General features: G+C 48.8%; 1 protein-coding gene across 2 annotated transcripts in view; it reads left to right on the top strand.

Annotated features, from left to right (window-relative positions):
* The first annotated feature begins 11,503 nt into the window (after window positions 1-11,503).
* FLI1 (Fli-1 proto-oncogene, ETS transcription factor) overlaps window positions 11,504-19,962 on the top strand; it is a 122,655-nt gene continuing 114,196 nt past the window's right edge. The window contains exons 1-2 of one of the 2 annotated variants that reach the window (XM_059413964.1): window positions 11,504-11,668; window positions 12,855-12,935. In XM_059413964.1, coding sequence (XP_059269947.1) covers window positions 12,897-12,935 — 39 coding nt within the window. In that variant the 5' untranslated portion in view covers window positions 11,504-11,668; window positions 12,855-12,896. Of the gene's footprint in view, window positions 11,669-12,854; window positions 12,963-19,962 lie in introns of both variants that reach the window. The other variant, XM_059413953.1, reaches the window with a different exon arrangement.

The raw sequence follows: 19,962 nt of genomic DNA, 5'->3' as shown, positions 1-19,962 counted from the left end.
CTAGTGTATTATTAGTTTCAGAGGTAGAGTTCAGTGAGTCAACATTTGTATATAACACCCAGTGCTCATTGGGCTTAATGCCCATCACCCAGTTACACCCCTTTACCCCCCTTCCCTCCAGCAACCTTCAGTTTGTTTCTTATGGTTGAGAGTCTCTTATGGTTTATCCCCCTATCTCATTATGTCTTGTTCTATTTTTCCCTCCCCTCCTCTATGCTCCTCTGTTGTTTTTAAATTCCACATATGAATTAAATCTCAGGATAATTGTCTTTCTGTCATTAACTCATTTCACTTAGCATAATACCCTCCAGTTCCACCATGTCATTGCAAATGGCAAGATTTCACTTTTTGATGGCGGAGTAATATTCCACTGTGTGTGTGCGTGTGTGTGTGTGTGTGCACCCCACATCCATTCATCTATCAATGGACCTCTGGCCTCTTTCCATAGTTTGGCTATTGTGGACATTGCTGCTATAAACATTGGGGAGCAGGTGCCCCTTCGGATCACTACATCTGTATCTTTGTGGTAAATACCCAGTAGTGCAATTGCTGGGTCATAGGTTAGCTCTATTTTTAATTTTTTGAGGAATCTCCATACTGTTCTCCAGAGTGGCTGCGCCAACTTGCATTCCCACCAACAGTGTAGGAGGGTTCCTCTTTCTCCACATCCTTGCCAACACCTGTCGTTTCCCAACTGGTTAATTTAAGCCATTCTGACTGGTGTGAGGTGGTATCTCACTGTGATTTTGATTTGTATTTCCCTGATGCCAAGTGATGTTGAGCATTTTTTCCTGTCTGTTAGCCATTTGTATGTCTTCTTTGGAGAAATGTCTGTTCATGTGTTCTGCCCATTTCTTGACTCGATGATTTGTTCTTTGTGTGTTGAGTTTAACAAGTTCTTTATAGATTTTGGAGACCAACCCTTTATCTGATATGTCATTTGCAAATATCTTCTCCCATTCTGTTCGTTGTCTTTTAGTTTTGTCGACAGTCAACTGATTTTTGAGACAGGTAAAAAGGCAATTCAATAAAGAAAAGATAGTCTTGTCAACAAATAATACTGAAACATTTAGATATCTATATGCAAAATATCAAGTAATTAAATAATGAACCATTATAAATACCTCACATCTTATACAAAAATTAATTCAAAATACATTAAAGGCTGAAATGTAAAATTTAAAGCTATCCAACTTCTAGAAAAAAACATAGGGGAATATCTCCATGACTTTAGGTAGGGCAAAGAGTTTTTAGATATGACAATCAAAACAAGACTCAGAAAAAAATATAAACCAGGCTTTATCAAAATTTAAAACTTTTGCTCAGAGAAAGACATTAAGAGACTCAAAAGACAATACACAAAATAGAAAAAATATCTGCAAACATTATTGTGAAAGAGGCACCAGGGTGGCTCAGTCAGTTAAGTATTTGCCTTCGTCTCAGGTCATGATACTCCTGGAGTCTTGGGATCAAGTTCCGCATTGGGCCCTTGCTCAGCCAGGAGTCTGCTTCTCCCTTTGCCTCTCACCCTACTTTGCTTGCTCTCTCTCTTTCTCTAATAAATAAATAAAATCACTTAAAAAATAAATGTGATAACGAATGTATTTCCAGGGAATATGAAGAACTCCCAAAATTCAGTAAGAACTCAGGGCCCCTGGGTGGCTCAGTCAGTTAAATGCCCAGCTCTGGGTCTCAGTTCAGGTCTTGTTCTCAAGGTGGTGAGTTCAGGCCCAATGTTGGGCTCCATGTTGGTTGTGGAGCCTACTTAAAAAATAATAATAATAAAATAAAAAATAAAAAGTCAACAAGAACGAAACAACAAAATCGTAGACTAAAGACATGAAAAAGAAGATGTGTGGATGCAAGAACGAAACAACAAAATCGTAGACTAAAGACATGAAAAAGAAGATGTGTGGATGCAAGCACATGTACACACACATGGAAAATATCCAGAATGGTTAGGTATTAGGTAAGTGCAAATTACAACCAAGCGCCCAAGTGCTCAGAAGTGTTAAAAGCAAGTAGAGCTCTCAAACCTATTGGTAGAAAGGCAAAATGGCACAACATCTTGGGAAAAGAGTTTAGCAGTTTCTTCTATAAAGCTAGACGTTCATTAACCATAAAGCCCAGAAATCTCACTCTTAGATATTTACCCAAGCAAAATGGAAACTTACACACAACCAGAAACCTATACGCAAATATTTATAGCTTTATTCATATCCACCAAAAATTGGAAATGGCCTAGATGTCCTCTAGTAGGTGAACAGATCAGTGAAACATGGTGCCTCTGTACGAGTACTACCAACAAAAAAATACTGCTTAGTGATGAAAAGGTACACACTACTAGCTCATATACCAACATGAATACATCTGAAATACACCTACAAGGGAAAAAAGTAGACCCAAAGGTTACATTTATATGACATGGTGAAACTGACAAAACTTTGGGCATGGAAAGCAAATCCCAGTGCTTGTCAGGGATTGGGGATGGGAGGATATTTGCATTGTCTCAAAATAGCACCTCCCACCCCCAGGGCCCAGAAATACTTGTTAATGACAATGTATCTCCTTCCCCTTTCCAATTCTTGATAATTGTGAAGGGAAAAAATAGTAACTTTGTCGTGGTGTACCCTGGCCAAAACCACGTTGATCAAGTGCTCGAGGTCAGCATCACTAGTAAGAAGACATCAATGTCATGGACCCTCCAGGATGATGTGCTGTAAAAGGCGTATCACCTCAGTGGCATTCCTCCCCAAAATACATATCTCTAGCTAATCATGGTAAGACTTCAAACAAACCCAAATTGAGAGGCATTCTACATCGTACCTCCCCGATGCCCTTCAAAAGCGTCGAAGTCATGCAACAGAACTTAAGACCAAGGAACTACCGCAGATGGAAAGAGGCTAAGGATATCTGACAATTAAGCAGCAGAGGGACCTGGACTGAGCCCTGGAACAGAATAAGGATATTGCAGGAAAACTGATGAAATCTGAAGAGTCCAAAGTTTAGTTAATAGTATTGCATTAATCCTAGTTTTGGGTAATGAGACCATGGTTATGTAATAAGGTAACGTTAAGAAAGGTTGGGTGTGTATACATGAACTATCACTCTCTCCTATCTTTGCAACTCTTCCTCCTGGGATGGAAGGAAGGGAAAGAGAAAGCAACACTAGGTGTTTTAAACGTTGAAGAGAGAAAACAGTTATAAAATCAGTGGATTGGCAGTGGTGTTGAACAACCTCATCACTTTTTAAAGGAGATGGAAAGCTCATGAACCATGTTGATGGAGACTCAACAAGGAAACAGAAGATGAGAAGGGAAAAGACCTAAGTTCTAGCCAAGCCTTGTGGTTCCCCCGGCAAAGCATGAGAAATTACTTATAAAATTATAGATAATGTCTGGAACACATTACTTAGATAATATATGAGATGATTCTAAGAGATTCAAGTTTCTCACATATGATTCAGTTTCACCGTGAAAAAAGGTGGTGATAACAATAATCATGTTCCTTAATGAAATAAGATATTTAAATGTTTGAATATTTAACTACTTAAACAACAGACATAAATGTATTTAAATGAAATACCATATTTAAATGAAGCAATTTCTGCTTCAGAGTCTGTTTCTTCATCTGGAAATTGAGCATGAATTTCTCTAGGGTCCATCCAATGACATATGACTCTAAGTGCTACATAAAATATATAGACATTACAATAGTAGAACCAGATCAAATTTTCTACACACATTCATATCTTTCATTTAACAGAGGCAAGATGTGCAATTTTTTTATTAACACAAGTGATCTTCTCAATAGCACATATATGAAAATTGGAATAAAAATTGACCCTAAAGTTAAATGCAAGAAGTGGGGCGAGGCACTTCTCTTTACAAAAGCATTATTTGTTTATGACATTTTTTAAAGGCAAGACTGCGGAATGCATAGGAATGTTCCCCTGGTGCATAATATGCAAAGTAATTTTAATATAATTGATTTAATAGTAGTTTGTCAGAATTGTGTTGCTTTCATCAAAGCAAGTAGCTAAGTACCCACACAACACACGTATATACCATGTGTATGCGTGTATGTGGATTCAAACACATAATGATGGGTGGGCTCTTTTCTTATTTTATGTGTCAAAAAGCTGTATGAAAAGTATATCAGGAAAACAATGATCTCCTTCGCTCCAACTCACACCCTAGCTGATCTCGGTGGGTCCCTTCTTCCCCCACCCTCCACCCCCCACCACCTTCTACTCCCCACAGCAGCGGCAGGGTTGAAATGAGGAAACCTGACATCAGCAGCGTGTTCCCTCCATTCCTGTCCCCAGTGGGGCAGGCAGGAAATGCCAGCCTCCTCACAGGAAAGCCTGTTGTGGTGAGATTTCCCGATTTACTTTATAAATGCAAGAAGCCCAGATACAGCAGGAGATAAGCACTCAAGATTGCAAATGCTTATCATCTCTCTCAGGGTTCTGGGCCCCACAGCCATGACCAGTTTCTTTTCTAGAGATGCAAGCCAAAATTCAGTTTGGTTCCAAATCGAAAAGCCTCCCCAACTGAAAAATTTGACCATCTACCCTTGTCAGAAGAAAACCATTGCAGACAGCTTGCTGAAGTTTGACCAGGAGTGGTATTCTCACCCCAGGAATTCCTAAGCAAATTAAGAGACTCATCTAGGCATGCAGTCGGGGTGTGTGTGTGGGGGGGTAGATTGGGGTAGCTGGTTCCCCAAGCTCGTAGCTGAAGTCATGGAACCCATTTGAGTCTTGTCTGAGTGGACCCATGAAATTTTCCACAGGAGCTTTCCTCCCTGGCTTTGCTTTTTCACTGCTGGTGCTGCTTCTATAAACAGTTAAACAGAGTGCAAAAGGTAGGAATCTCCAAAACAAGACAGCTCACTAGCTCAGTGGCTAGCTGAGTCAGAAAAGCACACTTGGAACTAGCTTCATTTGAAATCAAGCACAGTCTGGGAGCCGCACTGGCCAACCCACCCCTGGGTCAGAACTTGGAGAAGGGAGAGGTAAGGACTGGAGGGGGCATGACACACTTACCAATTTCTTCAAGACCCACTTCATTCTACCCCTCCCTGGCTCATCAATTTTTATAAAGTAGAACCAAAATCATGACCCACAGAAGTTAGCGAGCAGGCTCCACAGTGTGAAACATAATTCCCACTCTGCCCACCTCCACATTACCAATCACTCTGACGCAATGAGAATTTCACAGTCAAATACTCAGTTCATCCGTGCATCGCTCACAAATCTGAGCTTTTAAAAAGAGAAACGAAGGTTTGCAATAAATCTATATTCCCCTTGAGCTTGGCCAAAAATCTAGGAGACACCTTACTTCACAAAGTCTGATCTAAAAACATACACCAAGAAAATGAAAACACACCCTCGACTTTTGATCTCTTATCTAGGGAAAGCAGGTTCCCTGAGAGGAACTCACAAGGCAGTGAGTCCCCAGTGTTTATTGTGTTAAGTGGGGGACATTGTTTTGTGTTCAACTATGACGTGCATTGAAGTAATAGTGAGTGACCGTGCTCTCTTCAGGACCCCACTGTCCCCATATATCAAAGTTGAGGGTCACCAAAATAATAATAATGACACAGCAGACCAGTATTTGATCATACAAGTAGGTACAAAGTGTCTTTTCCATCTCTAAGTTGGAAGTGCTTTGTGGAAAGCAACTCAGTTCTCAAAAGACTATCGCTAGGTATTAGTATTAGGGACATTATTGATATCTGTCTTTATTCAAGTACCCCCCACACCTGACCTCAATCCTATCACCTCCATTTAAAAAGCATACCCTCAAGACTTTTGTGTCAGATATAATTGGCATGGGTCCGGCTCGATTTTTGTCTAGGTTTTTTTCTTTTTTCTTTTTGAAGATTTTATTTATTTATTTGAGAAAGAGGTGCGAGCAAGTGAGCAGAAGCAGAAGGAGCAGCAGAAGCAGAGAGAGAAGCAGGCTTCCCGCTGAGCAGGGAGCCCCATGCGGGGCTCGATCCCGGGGTCCTGGGATCATGACCTTACCCAAAAGCAGACACTTAACTGACTCAGCTACCCAGGCAACCCCCCCTTTTTCTTTTATAAATTGGAATTATAAAGGCTGGCAGGGAGCAATGAATAATAGCGTCACTACTTCAGACAACACTGCTCTGGTGTCCTTGGTAGCCAGAGCATATTTTCACTTCTGTGGCATTTTTCTCAACAGCATCCCAAAGGGTTGTTTTGTTTTCAATTAATACAATCACCCTTCACCTCAAAGTTGTGGTGGACATACAGTTGTCCTACTCAACACTTTTGAATCCTTTACTATCCCTGATTCATTCCCCCTAACACTGCGATGGCGACTCCTTCTACAAGGGGTTCTGAAGTTGATGCTTTCATTAATTCTGTTCTCTTTCTTCTTCTAAGGGTTGAGTCAGTCCAGGTCAATAGAGCAAAGATAACATGATCTTTGCAAATCTTTGCCTTCTTAGAGCTAGCAAAGTGATACTATTCAGTCCCTTTCAATGACCCATTTTCCCGCCCCTAGAACACAAATGAATGAACGGAAACATGAATGGATTATTCCATTCAATCAGAAAAAGCATCACCCAACCTGCAACCATACTGGAATGATTATGAAGAACTAACCTTGGCCTAGCTAACTCTTATCTCGGTTTTCTCTTTTCTCTTTTAAAACAGGAGCAAGGATGAACGATGTCTCCCAATAAACTAAAAAAATCATGATTATAGATGAGACTAGTAAAATGCTCTTTAGAATTATAAAAATTTAAGATTGAACAGGGTTCAGGGATCATCTAATAAAATTAATTAATTGATATTCATGGAGAGAGAACTTAAGGAGAGAAAATTTGTTAAGGGGGTTGAAGGAAGGAATATAATGTATATATAAAAATCTTTGGTCCTTAAAGCTCCTTGTTGCCTTAATGCATCGTCTTACTCGTTCTCACCTCTTCATCCACAGTCCTGGAAACTTCTTTTTGTTTTTCCTTAGAGAGAGAGTGGGCTGGATGTGGGAGTAGGGGGTAGGAACAGAGGGAAAGAATCTCCACAGACTCCACACTAAGTGCAGGGCTCGATCCCAAGACCCTGAGATCATGACCTGAGCTGAAGGTGAGAGTCGGACGCGTATCAACTGAACCACCCAGCGCTCCCCGTCCTCGGGAACTTTGTATGTGTTTGATCCGCAGGTGGGGGTAAGGGGTGAATCAGTTAGCTTAGGAGAGGCCCTTTCTTTTGTGTCTGATCAGATCACAGATCTCTTGATCTGGCAGTTCTCCATCCTTGTTCTGAAATCTTCTTATTTTACACCCTATTCTATCCCATCCCAAGATCCTCTGTTACGCTGAGGATATGCATGAATGTGTGTGTGTGTGTGTGTGTGTGTGTATGTGTGTGTGTGTGTTGGTATGTGATGGGAATCAAAGGACCGACCCACTCACATGCGTCAGAATCCAAAATGCCCCAGTCTGGTAGCTCTTCTCATGGAGTCTGTTCTACTCACTGCCTCCATTTCCTGGACTTATCTCTCTGAGCAGATTTCCCACTTCTCTCTCCTTGTAATTTCCAGGAGCTCAGTGTAGGTTTGCAGCCTTCAAGGGCTACAAGAGGACACAAATAATGAGAGATAAGGAGCATGACATCTTGCTGGCTACCCTTTAAAACCTGAAATTGCTTGATGGGAGAGCAGGAAGTGACTTCCTTCCTTCCCATCATTAAAAGCAAAGGGAATAGAAAACGTGGAGGACACTGAAACTCAGTGTCATTGAAGTCTTTATTTGGGGTGGAAAGAACCACAAAGATCAGAATACTGCTTTATATACAAGGCTACACAGGACCAGAAACACTGTGGATGGCAGCTCTTCTGGAGAGTTCCAGAAGAGTTGAGTAAAGTATGTCAACATTGTTAATTCTTTTACTTGCTTGAGGAAACCAAATCATGGCAAAGTACTATTCCCCACTTGCGTTGGTTTGCTAGGGCTGCCATAATAAATACCAAAGTATTAGTGGCTTTAACAACAGAAATTTGTTTTTTCATTGTTCTAGAGATTAGAAATCCAAGATCAGGTTCCCAGTAGGTTTGCCCTCTCCTGAGGCCTCTCTCCTTGGCTTAGCACTGTGTACTAATCTCCTATTCTTATAAGGACCCAATCCTATGGGATTGGGGCCCACCCATTTTACCTTATTTATCTCTATAAAGGCCCTGTCTCCAAATGCATTCACATTCTGAATTATTGGTGGTGAGGGCTTTAATATATGGATTTCAGAGGGACACAATTCAGTTCATAACACTATTCATTAGAGGCAGAACTAAAACTGGAACCCAAAGTTTCTAACCCTAGAATATTAATTTGCCTTTGATTCACATGCTTTCCCAGGTCAAATAATCTCACAGAATTTTTGGAAGGCATCTCATGATGGTCTAGTTGTAACTCTCTCATTAGCCAAATAGGGACACTAGGTCCTCATAGACTTGCTGAGAATCATAGAACTCAAGGTGCCCCCCCCACCCAGGATAACCAACTCTTCTCCCCTAATGAATGTGCTTTTTGGATTCCAATCTCCCAAGCTCCTAAAGTCAACATCAGAGTCACTTGCTAATGACCAGGCTCTCGGCTGCAAATCAATGGCCAAAGGAGGTAGCCTGGTATGAGCTGGCAAGGAGGCAATCACCGGGGAGCAAGAGAGCCCCGCCCCTTTCCCTTTGGAAGCAGTTAGAGGGATAAGCTGGCTTTAATGAGTCTTCCTGCCCCTTTCCCTTCATTCTCTCCTTTCTTAGGCTCCACCTTATGGCAGCTGTTACCAGTTTCAACAGTTTTCTTCTGGCAAATTGAAGGCTCCAGGTGACAAAGGGAGTTGGCCATATCCTTCTGGAGGATGAGATAGCCTGGATCCTAATTCCACCCCACCCCTGCTCCCAGACAGGGTGGTTAGGGCTGCCAGCACTCCCTGGGTGGGCCTCCACAAGTCTCCCCACCCCCTCAAGTGTGCAAACAGGTCCTGCTCCGAAACCCTAGCTGAAAGGGAGTCCAGATCAAGTCCACTTCCTTCTCAGCTCATCTGTTTTTCCAGGACCACCAAGATTTTATTTATTTGCATGATCCTCAGCGTGAATGCCCATTCTAGCTCTTAAAATTACATGAAGAGGAGGAAATAGGAGGCCATCCATGCGTGGGTGTGCACAACACACACACACACACACACACACACACGCACAACACTGAAGGGTTTGATATAGAACTAGCAGAGGACACCTCTGTCAGAGACAGAGGATCTCTTGATCCCTGGTTAAACCATTTATGTAAAAATAAAGTCCACCACCCAGGAGCCCTGACTTTCTCCCACCCTGCAAAGCAGAAAATGAATTACTGTACTCAGGTGAAATGTGCCTATCAGTTTTCACTTAGTAACAATGTGATGGCTTGGCTTTGTTTGTTTCATTTTCCCTATTGTTCAGAAGAAGAGACAGAGTTAAGAAATTGTCCCGCTTCAATGCTTGTCAATTTCAGTGTGGACCCGGGGTATCAAGCTGGGAAGGAAAAGAAAGCAACACCTGCCTTCAGGAAGCTTACAGTCTAAGGAAGGGAGGCCAACCTTGGAGAGGTCTATGAATAAGGGTGTGATAATAGCTCTGAAACATAAAGAGGAGTTTAAAATCTGAAGCAGGTACTCAAGCGGTCTCTTTGGAAGTCCCCTTTCAAGAAAAGAAAGGAGACAGTAGGGGGGCGGGTGGGGATGTTGAAAAGAAAGCAATTTCAAATCTCCAGCTGTGCTGCAAAAAACCTCTCCTTAAAAAGCATGACACTGGTCTGGGATGTGTTGCCCTACAGAGGAGCACTTTCAGTTTCATTTGTGGTTGTTTGGAATAGTGTTTGTTCCCTTTGGGAAGGAAGACCACCAACCTCTGCACGGAATCCCAGGAACAAAACTATGGGGGCACAGGCCCTTGTACTTCAGGCCCCTCCCCTCCCCAAGCCTCTCTTGTTTTCCTAAGCAATGGTCAGGAATGTGCAGGGCGGGGGCAGCCTGGCCGTCAGCCCCGAGCCCGGGCAGCCCCAGCCTCGGTCCCAGGCTGGCCTTTCACCCCAGAGCTCTCCCGGCTGCTCTTATTAAGCAGCAAAATGTTTCAATATGTTGAGCTTTGGGGGAGGGACGGAGAGAAAAATCGGGATATTGTTGAGAAGGAAATAATGAATAACCCTGCCGCCAGTCTTCATACCCCCCACGTGGGGAGATCTGGGTGATAAGTGTGCTTTCTCCAGAAATGGAATCCTAGCAATTGCTTTTGGTCAGAAATTTCCAGAGCCAGCTGAGGGGTGGGGAGCAGGGAGGTGGAGAGGGAGCAGGTACCGAGTTAATTTTCTCGTGTCCAGAACCAAAGCAGCCAGCAGGGTCTGGGTACCCAAGAAAGAACGAGGAGGGAACGGCTTGAGAAACTGAGGCTAATTCTCAGAGGGAACAGAAGCTATGGTTTCTTATGACACACTCTACCCTTACCTGTCACACAGCCCCCCCTTGGCTTTGCCCTACACCCAACAATGCACACCCAAGTTCAGCTGCTCTGGTCCCTGCCAAGGGCTCTGGACAGAGGTCTGGTGCAAAGCTCTGGGTTACTGGAGGCTCAGGAGATGCAAAGTCATGGAAGGGTATGGAAACCACCAGCCTGGGAGGGAGCACACAGGCAACGCATCGGCATGGCAAGGCCCAGCCGTTTTGTGGAGAATGGCCCTGGACTGGGCAACTAAAACAGCGAATGTGGACAAGAACTCAGAAATCTGAGTCCCATTCAAGACCTGGTCTAGAAATGAAGAAGCAAGCCAGATTCCAAAATTTAAAAAAACAAAAACAAAAACAAAAAAACCCCACAAACTCAAGGACCCAGAAACTACTCCTGAGCAAGGGTGTTGCTATATGTAATTTAAAATTGAAACTCCGTAATAGGGTTGCTTCTGACATTTGCAAATCTCCTTGCTCATATAGACGATGCCTAGAAATCATGGGTCGGAAAAGGATGTGTTCTGGGGAGGTCCAAGTAAGGGAAAGAGTCACCTGTAAGTTAACTGAACTTAAGGGCTTGAAAAAACCAAGAGGACTTCCATCACATTGCTTAAGTCTGAGAAAAAAATTATTTGCACAGCAATCGTTTAAAGCTAATCACATAAAAGCAGGCCAGGGTCTCCGTGTCTCCCCTTGGCTTTATATCTGTAGTATGTGTGTGGTTCCCAGTATTCCTTGACATTTCCTAGCACTACCGTGAGGTTTCTGGAAAATCAGTGAGGGACAGATGGGTGGCTGTCTACTAGAACAATTCATCAGACAGCAGTTGAAATATTGATAAGAAAACGGAAATCAAGTTAAAAGACGGGAAAAGAGAGAGGAAGGGGGAGTGGGACGAAGAGAGACATCAGGGAAGAGAGCTGCAGGGCACACAGACCAAGTGGTTTCTGTGCACCCCCACCCCCACCCCCCAGCTAGGACTGAGGCTGGCTGTGTGAAGGCGCTGCAGAGAAAGGCACATTTGACTCCGGGCAGCCAGCAGGTTTAATAGGGCACCGAGGATCCGGGGCTCTAGGCGCAGAGAACTGGCACCCAGAACTCGAACATCCTGGAGTTGCTGGAGTTCTGCTCCTGCTGGCCAAACAGGAAAGGGTATCTAAGGTGAGCGTTCCTGTGTGTGAGATCCTTGGGGGAATGCAGGAGGTTAGCGGCGCCCCTTTCTCCACCAGGAATGGGAGGCTTTCTGGGACTCTCTCTTTCTCTCCGGCACTTTCTTTTCTCTCTTCCCCTGCTCCCGCCTCACTTTTTCCCCTGCAAATTCCATTCCAACTTTCAGAGAAAATGGGGGACACTCTCCACAAAGACCCTGGGATAGAGGCAGGGAATGGGAATCTAGGAGCCCAAAGGAACATACCTGGTCCCTGAACTCACGTATGTGTGTTGTGGCTTCAGAAGCCGAAAAGCTGGAATTTGTTAGTGAGGAGAAAAGTGCTTTATCAGAAACACATTGGCTGCCGGAGAAGCCGCACGCTGCCACGTTAAAGATGGCTTAAGAGAAGGAAGGGAAGAGGGGAGAGAGACAGCCCCCGGACTTGGCAAGACAGGGAGAGACTCACGCAGAGGCACCTGGCATTCTAGGGTGGTTTCTGACCCGGCCAGCCCAATTACTCAGACTTCAGACACCAGCTCCTCTGCCACTAGAAATAAGGCTGCGTTATTCATTGTCTTTGTCTCTGCTGTAAAAACTGTTTTCTTTAAGAAGCAGGGCTGGGAGAAAAGATCTCCCCAGACCTCAAGAAGCTTCTGCCAGTCTTCCTTCCCAAGTGGTCCAGCAGCAGGGAAGAGGGGGGCACCTGAACTCTGGCAGAGTCCTGGGGTTTTAGGGGAGCCAGGCAGGAGATCTGTGTCTGGAGGGCCTGAACTTGGCAGCTCTGTAAATATCTGGTCCCTGGGTGGTTGGGCTGCATTCGAGGGGAAACCTACCTTTATCCAGGCAGCATTCTGTCTTCTGGCTCAGATGGTCCCCCGTCCCCTGGTGTCTGCAGGTGTGAACCTACCCAGGCCCTGGTGGGGAGATGGGTGTCTCAGATTGTGGGTAGGGGAGGGTTACACGGCTGTGGGAAAGAGACCCAATGGCGTCAGCTGGCTCTCAACCTCCAGGTCTGGAGGCAGAGGGGCAGGGAGGGTGCCCAGTGCCTAACAGTTCCAATCCTCCCTTGCTGGCCCAGGCGGATCCCAGGCAGATCCGAGCATCCCAACTCTCCTCCTTCATCACCTAACCCCACCCCCACCCTCTACCCTCTCACCCGTGTTGTACTGTTGGGTGACTGAGGTTTCTCCTACCCAGGCTGGTTCTTGGGCCTTCCCCACCCTTCCTTACCAAGCCAGGATGTTTCAGACGGTCCCCGACACATCGTCTTACGTCAAGGTAAGACATGACAGCGTCTTTAAACAGGTAATAACCCCTGCCCCTCTGCCACCCAGGCCTGTGGTCCCTCCATCCCCTTTCTTGGGTCAGAGGGTGGATCTGGAGACTGGGGAATCCTTGGTTGAGGAGACAGGCCCTCGGGCAGGTACTGTTTGGGAGACTGGAAGTGGGTGAGCCTGGTGAAGTTTGGGCAGGGAAGCCGAGACGCCAGTCCCTGAACTGAGAGCCAGTGTCCGATCCCAGTGGGTCTTGCGTTCGTGCCGCGGGCGCACAGCAAGCTTCAAGTTAAGAGTCTGCCTGTACTTGGGAGTGTGCATGTGAGTCTCTGGGCATGTGTGCGAGGGTATGTGAAGGCGACGCGCTTCTCCACTGGTTAGGCACCCCGTCCGTCCTCAAACACACCTTTCCTTGGCCGCACCCGCTCCACCAAAGCGCAGCATTTGACAGCATATAGAACGTTTTTTGCACTCATAACAGTTCCCAAGAATGTAAACAAATCGAGGGAAGGACATCTGCGTTACACGTTTAAATGAAAATCCGCCAGTGGGGCGGGGCCGAGGGTCCGAAGTAGGGATTCAGGCGCGACCTCCCTCCTTCCCGGTAACAGCCGGGAGCTGGGGCTGGCTGAGCCTTCCCTAGATCCGAGGAGGAAGAGCTCGCCGGGGTTCGGCAAACACACCCCTCAGGTCCCCGCCCCGCCCCCTTCTCCGTGAAACCCCGCCCCCTCCGGCCCCCACCCCCACCTGCGTGCCAGCGCAGAGCTCCCTGCTGCGTCGGCGAATACCACCGACCTGTGGGACAGCCGGCACTTGACCACCTCGTTGGGGTGCGGCTCTCGGGAGGCGCAACTTTTGCATTCGGCCCTCCTCCCATTCCTCTACAGGGAAATTTGTTGAGACTGGATAGTATCACCCCCGCCCATTCCCGCCTCCTCCCGAGGTCTAAAGAAGTTTTACAGTCACTTTGGGGGGCCAGGTCCTGGAGCCTTGGCGCGGGTAAGAGTTGTTTAATCTGGAATGAATGAAAAATAAGTGAATCGATGTGTCTACAATCCATATAATGGATCGCTGGACGGAGGGCTCTCCGGAGGTGGCGGGGCGTACACAGGGAGACTAAAGCGCACGGAGCCGCTCGCCGCAGGAGCTCTTTTCAAGGGGGAGAAATGGATTTTTCAGCAGCCACAAAGTTTGTATTGTTGCACAAAGGGATGCATTGATGGCGGCGCAAGGTCTGCGTAGCAGGGACAATCTTGGGTCTGTTCCTCCCGCTCCCTACATCGACCATTTGCCAGAGGGGCACAAACAGTCCCCCCCCTGCCAAAACCCTGCCATTCTGTGTCAGGAACCTTCGAGGTTGTTGACAAACACGGCATGCCCCGGCGCCCAGGCTGGGAGCCTGGAGCCTAGCCGGGCTGCAGAAGCCAAGGGTGCCCACTCCACCGGGCAGCGATCTGGGTTCTGAGAACTCACAGAGTCCTCAGGGAGATTCCACAGGAGAGCGCTGAGGGAGGGTATAGAGCTAGAAGGAGAGAGGAAAAGGGAGAGAGGGAAGGGGGGTGACTCTTCAAGACAAAGACGTTGCCGTAGGTGAATAATGGTAGTAACATCATGGTAGCCCTTGCCTTTGCTAGGCCCTGTTCTAAACATTGTATTTGTACTAACTCATTTAATATTAATAATAATCCTAGGAGGTAATCCATTTTGCAGATGAGAAACTGAGGTATTGAGAGGTTAAGATAACAGAGCTTGTAAGAGGTGGGGCCAAGATACAAATAAGGGCAAAATTGTGCTGTCAGGTAAGTTCCAGACACTCATTTCAAGTTTAGGAAAGCCTTTTGAGGGTTACGTCCTATCACAACACCCATGTACAGATGGAAGACACTGAGGCACAGAGAGGTTAAGGAACTTGTTCAAGGCCACAGAGCTGGTACATGCAGAGCCAGAATTCAAACCCTAGGTCCCACAGTGTGACCTTCCACCTGGATGTTCCACTTGTAGATATGGGAAGTCATCCTGCCCCTGCAGGGTGCAAATCCCTTGTCAGTCCCAGCGCGGGGAGCACAACCCCGAAAGCCCCTCATCAACCCCGCGGAGACTGGCTGGGTCCTCCACTTTCTCCTCTTTGCGAGTCTTCCGGACTCCTTGCTCCCGCTCCCTCACAATCTAGTCTGCAGGTTCAGCCCAAGCTGCATTCTGGAGGAGACACCCCGCCCCCCCAAACCAGACCAAAGGAGGCTTCTAGCCCCAGAATATTCACAGCGACCGACACGCCCCAGGGGCAGCATCTGGCCAGCAGGTCCAGCAGCAGCGTTTCAAGGACACAGGTCTGTACTTAGAATAAATGCCATTTGGGGCGGCTGGGAGGCAGGGCGGACAGAGATCGGAGAGGTTGAAATGCTCCCGTGCCCCGCCCCCCCCCCGCCCCGCCCCAGGCCCCCGTCTAGGCATCGCCGCTGGGTGAGAGTCCCGGCACCTGGCTGGTCTCCACCTCTTGTCAGCCTGTGCTCTCTGGTCGGCCTGGGACTCCCTCGGGATTTCCTCGTCGACGCCGAGTGGTCTGGGGACCCGGCCCGCAGCGCCTCGGGCTCTGGGCGCAGAGACCCTCCCCCAGCCGAGCCCGCCGACCCCCGGCCCTCCCGCCGCCGCGGCCTCCCACGTAGCGTTTTGAACCCGCTTGGCGCTAAAGCAAGAACGAGCGTGGGGAGCGGGCAGGGCGAGCAGAGGCTCTAAATCTTCCTTCAATCTGAGAGTGGATGAAGTCTGAGAAACAAATTCAAAGCAGGCGCGCCTGCAGAGCCTTCCTGCAGAAATATTCCCCGGCATTCAAGCGCATCCAGGGGCGGCTCGAGCTGCCTTGTTTGGCTAAGGTCAGACGAGACTCGAGTTCTCCAATAAAAATAAATCTCAAATTAATTATGGCCTGGAGCGAGGGGCCAGACACTTGAAGCTGCAGTTGTGCAGTCTGGAGTTCTGGCGCTCGCTCGCCGGTCCCTCCCCCGCGCCCCCGCCTCCCCGCCCTCCCCGCCCTTGCCAGCTCGAATACCAGCCGAGGCGGCGCTGGACCCGAGGGGCGGGGGAGGACGGAGGACGGAGGGACGGAGGGGGGAGGATCCGCCGGAGACATTCTGCCAGGCCTGGCATCTTTCGGGGTTTCAAGTGACGGGGCAGTCCCCGGATCCGGAGGCACCCCGGGGACCCGGCACCGATTGTCGCGTCCTGCCGCCTCCAACCTGGGCTGGGACCTAAGAAGCCCAGGAAGTCGCGTCTGGAAAGTCTTGACCGGGTCAAAAGGGCTGACATTGAGCGAGCCAAGACACGTTTCACCCAGCCGCTTCCCTCCCGGGGGGAAGCAGGACTTCCGCATCTTTGAAAATACTGTCAAGTGCGTATGGTGAGAGGCAAGTCCTTCGACCAGAGTTCCAGCGAAAATGTTCAAAATCCAAATCTTTTCCTAAATATTCACCCTCCATGTGCATGCTTTCTGTACGTGACCCTAGGCTTAGAACGGTGCCATGAGTTGTTTTGTGGGTCCCCCAGTTGGTAGCTTTTGTTTTCCATGCTGGGCCACTTCCTTGGCTGCCAGCGCTCCCCGACTTGAAAGCTGGTGGGCGCTGAGGGTAGCCGGCACTGGCTCCTAGGCACCAGCCCTGCCCAGTCTGGAAAAGGCAGGCAGGGCAGTCTCTGGTGAGCCAGGAAAGAGGGTGTGTGCAAGTGTGTGGGCTGGGGTAACCAGCTCCTCACTAAGCTTGGAGAAGGGAGAGGGAGAGAGGGGAAAAAGAAAGGGGAGGGCGAGTGAGGAGATGGGGAGGGGTTCCCCAACTCAAAGACACTTTTCATTTGTAGCGGCCTTACCACAGGCTCTCTATCAATTTGTCTCAATGCAAACATTCAAAATATTCTCTTTGGCTGCTCGTGAAAACAATGTGAGCTGCCAGGATCAAACCATCTTTCCAGATGTCTGGTGTTAACCACATGAAACAGGGCAGACTTGTTTACTGTTGTGTTTGATTAGGGCTTTTTCCCCCTTTGGGATTTAAAATAGAAGCAGCAGCAGGAGTTGAGCCTCAAACCCAGAGTTATATAAGTGGGGCAAACTTGCCTACCAGCATGTCAATATGGGGTAGAGGGAGCCTCAAATCCCTCAGAGAGCTGTTGTTCCCAGCTGGGGGGCTTCTTTTTGCTGGTTGGAGGACATCGTGAATGGACAGGAGCTCCTCATGGAGGAGCTGGTAAATAGCAAAAGGCATGGCATCAGTGCCAGTCCATGAGTCACAAAGGGGTGACAGTTATGCCAATGTCAGCCTCTCCCCCCTCCATCTTCCAAATTATGAAATTGCCATAGCTTTGGTTCTCCCGGGAGAAACAAAGTGCTATTGAGTTCCACAGCTAAAATAGGAGGGCGGGGGCACCTGGGTGGCTCAGTGGGTTAAGCCTCTGCCTTTAGCTCAGGTCATAATCTCAGAGTCCTGGGATCAAGTCCCTCCTTGGGCTCTCTGCTCAGCAGGGAGCCTGCTTCCTCCTCCCCCTCTGTCTGCCTCTCTGCCTATTTGTGATCTCTCTCTCTCTCTCTGTGTCAAATAAATAAAATATTTAAAAACGATAAAATAAAACAGGAGGGCAAGTCCTCGTTTTAATGTAGTTTCATATTGACCAACTTCCTGATGTGAAAAGGCAGTTCCTGCTAAAAGGAGTTGGGGGTACTAGGGGGGTGTGGGGGTGACTGTCCTGATCAGTGCAGTGTAGATAAGAATATATGCTCTTGGACACCCTTCATAGGAGGTGGGAAGAGAAACCTAGCCAACATTTTTGCCATGGAGGTGACTTCTCCAGCACTAGGAGGAGTCTGGAAGGAAGGGGGAGCGGCTGGCTGGTGTGGGGTGGCCATTAACAAACTCAGTGTTTGCCCAGGACCAGGAAGGGGGCCTCCGGGTGGTAGAGTTGGAATCTCTTCTGCCTGAGAAAGGGGCAACGAAGCTGGGGGTGCCGGGTTTCTGGCCAGGTCTGGGTGGAAAGCGGTCTCCCCGCACCCTCCTGAAAGCCCTGTTGTCGTTTGAAGGTCGACAGAGTCTGGGCTGAAAAGGAAACAATTTGGGGTTTGAAAGGATGTAATTCATTCTTCCTTTCCCTTTAACCTCTTTCCTCTCTGGAAAGCATGTGGAAAAGCTGAAGGGAAGAGTGAGAGCGCAGGCTGCCGGCTGAGGAGACGAAAGGGTTAAGTCTGATTTCTTTTAATTGAACTCCAGAACTGGTGGCCCCAGGCAAAGGGGGGGAACTGACCCCGCTAGCGGTAACCAGATGTGGCGGTCTCTGGGGAGCCCCGGAGCAGACCCCTGGATTGAGAAGCAGACAGGAGGTGGGGTGGGGGGGTCGGCCCGGCCCCCAACCCACCCCCCCACCCCTCCCCCACCCCACTCCCCCATAAGCACACCGAGTCTCAATTGCTGGCAGGCTGCACCCGCCACTCCAGGTCTGGTCACGTTCAGACCCGCGTCTGTATTCGAACCCAAAATTGGAGCTGAATTGATGAGACTAATTTCGAGAGGGGGTGGGGGGAGGGAGGGAGGAAGGCAAGCTAGCTTTCTGGCTCACTTGGTCCAGAAGAAATAAAGAATTAATAAGTCACCTTTTTCGCCGCTGTGGACACCCTTTTGAATTTTTTTTCTTTCCAATTGACTCGGATCTCCTCTGGATTTTTTTTTTTTTTTCCTCCTTCCCCGGGTGGACTCTTAAATAAAAGTGAAAAAGTCCAAAGCGTGGTCTGGAGAGCGTGGACAAGGTAACCTGTTTTGGAGGTTGGGGAGAAGGGAGTCAAGCCGAGAGCGCTCGGAGGCTGGGGAGGGGGGTCCCCTCGCTGCGTCTGGACTCCTGAGGCTGCCCCAGCTGGAGCGTTCGGCGGCAATGCAGGGGGGCCGGGGAGGTCTCCGGGTGGCGGGGACCGACAAGGCGGGCCAAGGGCCGGCTGGCCTCCCGGCTGGGTGCGCATGATGGTCCTGAGCACTGACTCCCGGGGGCTCACCCGAGGGGGAAGTCTGAGTCTGTGCGGCGATCTTGCTTGCTGCGCTCTGGAGACCTGCTGACCAGCGTAGAAGGAATGTCCGCGGTAGTGTAGGTTTCTCCGGGGCTCGGAGTAGCACTGCATAGGCGGCTCTGGCCGAGCGCCGGGACTTGGGCCATCGGGTCCAGGTAAAGTGCGAGGGGTTTGACCCTAGAAGGCGCGGGTAGGTGGCCTTGGGTGCCGCCGCTCCCGCCTTCGGCGGGCGCCGGGAGCTCTCCGGGAGCGAAGGGCCGAGGCGCGCTGCCCCGAGGGCGCCCTTCTGCTAACAATGCGCTGGGAGCCTAGTCCGCGCCCCCGACGGTCCTTCCGAAACCGCCCGGAGTCCGCGTCGACCGGTGAACCGCTCTGAGTCTGCCGCGTCTCGGCGGCCGAGGGCCCGAGTGGAAAAATTCCCATTGGATGCACTTTTTTAAATGGTTGGTTTGCTTCGGTCTGCGTCCGGATCTCCCCGGGCAGTAGGCTCCAGGTTATCCCCAGCCCGAGTAAACTGCCCCCCCAACCCCCAATAAGTTTGACTCCGGCTGGAAAAAGCATTAATGAACGTATCTGTGGGAAGAAACGGAAAGTGAATGAGTCAGGAGGGCCACCTTCGGCCAACGGCCCGGGAAAAGGAAGGAGGCCAAAGACGTTTGGTTTTGGACTTTGGGGGAAGGTGTTGGGGGTGGGGGTGCAGACTGCGGGAATCAGGGCGCGGGCGCCGGGCGTGGACCCCGGCATTGTTCCCGGCTCGCTCTTATCTCCCAGGAGCAAGTATCCTGTGTGCGCTGCGCATGAATGTATCTGGGCATCTCCGGGTATATTTATATAGTGTGTGTGATGCGAAAAGCAGGACCAGCAGAGGGGAGGAAGAGGGGGTGTGGGGGGAGGGAAGGCAAGGGAGAGCCGAGGGGAGAGGAGAAGAGAGCGCGAGACACACACACACACAGAGAGAGAGAGAGAGAGAGAGAGAGAGAGAGAGAGAGAGAGAGAGAGA

This window comes from Mustela nigripes, chromosome 1 (genome assembly GCF_022355385.1).
Source record: "Mustela nigripes isolate SB6536 chromosome 1, MUSNIG.SB6536, whole genome shotgun sequence".
In the NCBI taxonomy this organism is placed as follows: domain Eukaryota; kingdom Metazoa; phylum Chordata; class Mammalia; order Carnivora; family Mustelidae; genus Mustela; species Mustela nigripes.
The sequence above is the reverse complement of the archived record's forward strand: the minus strand, read 5'-3'. Positions and strand labels throughout refer to the sequence as shown.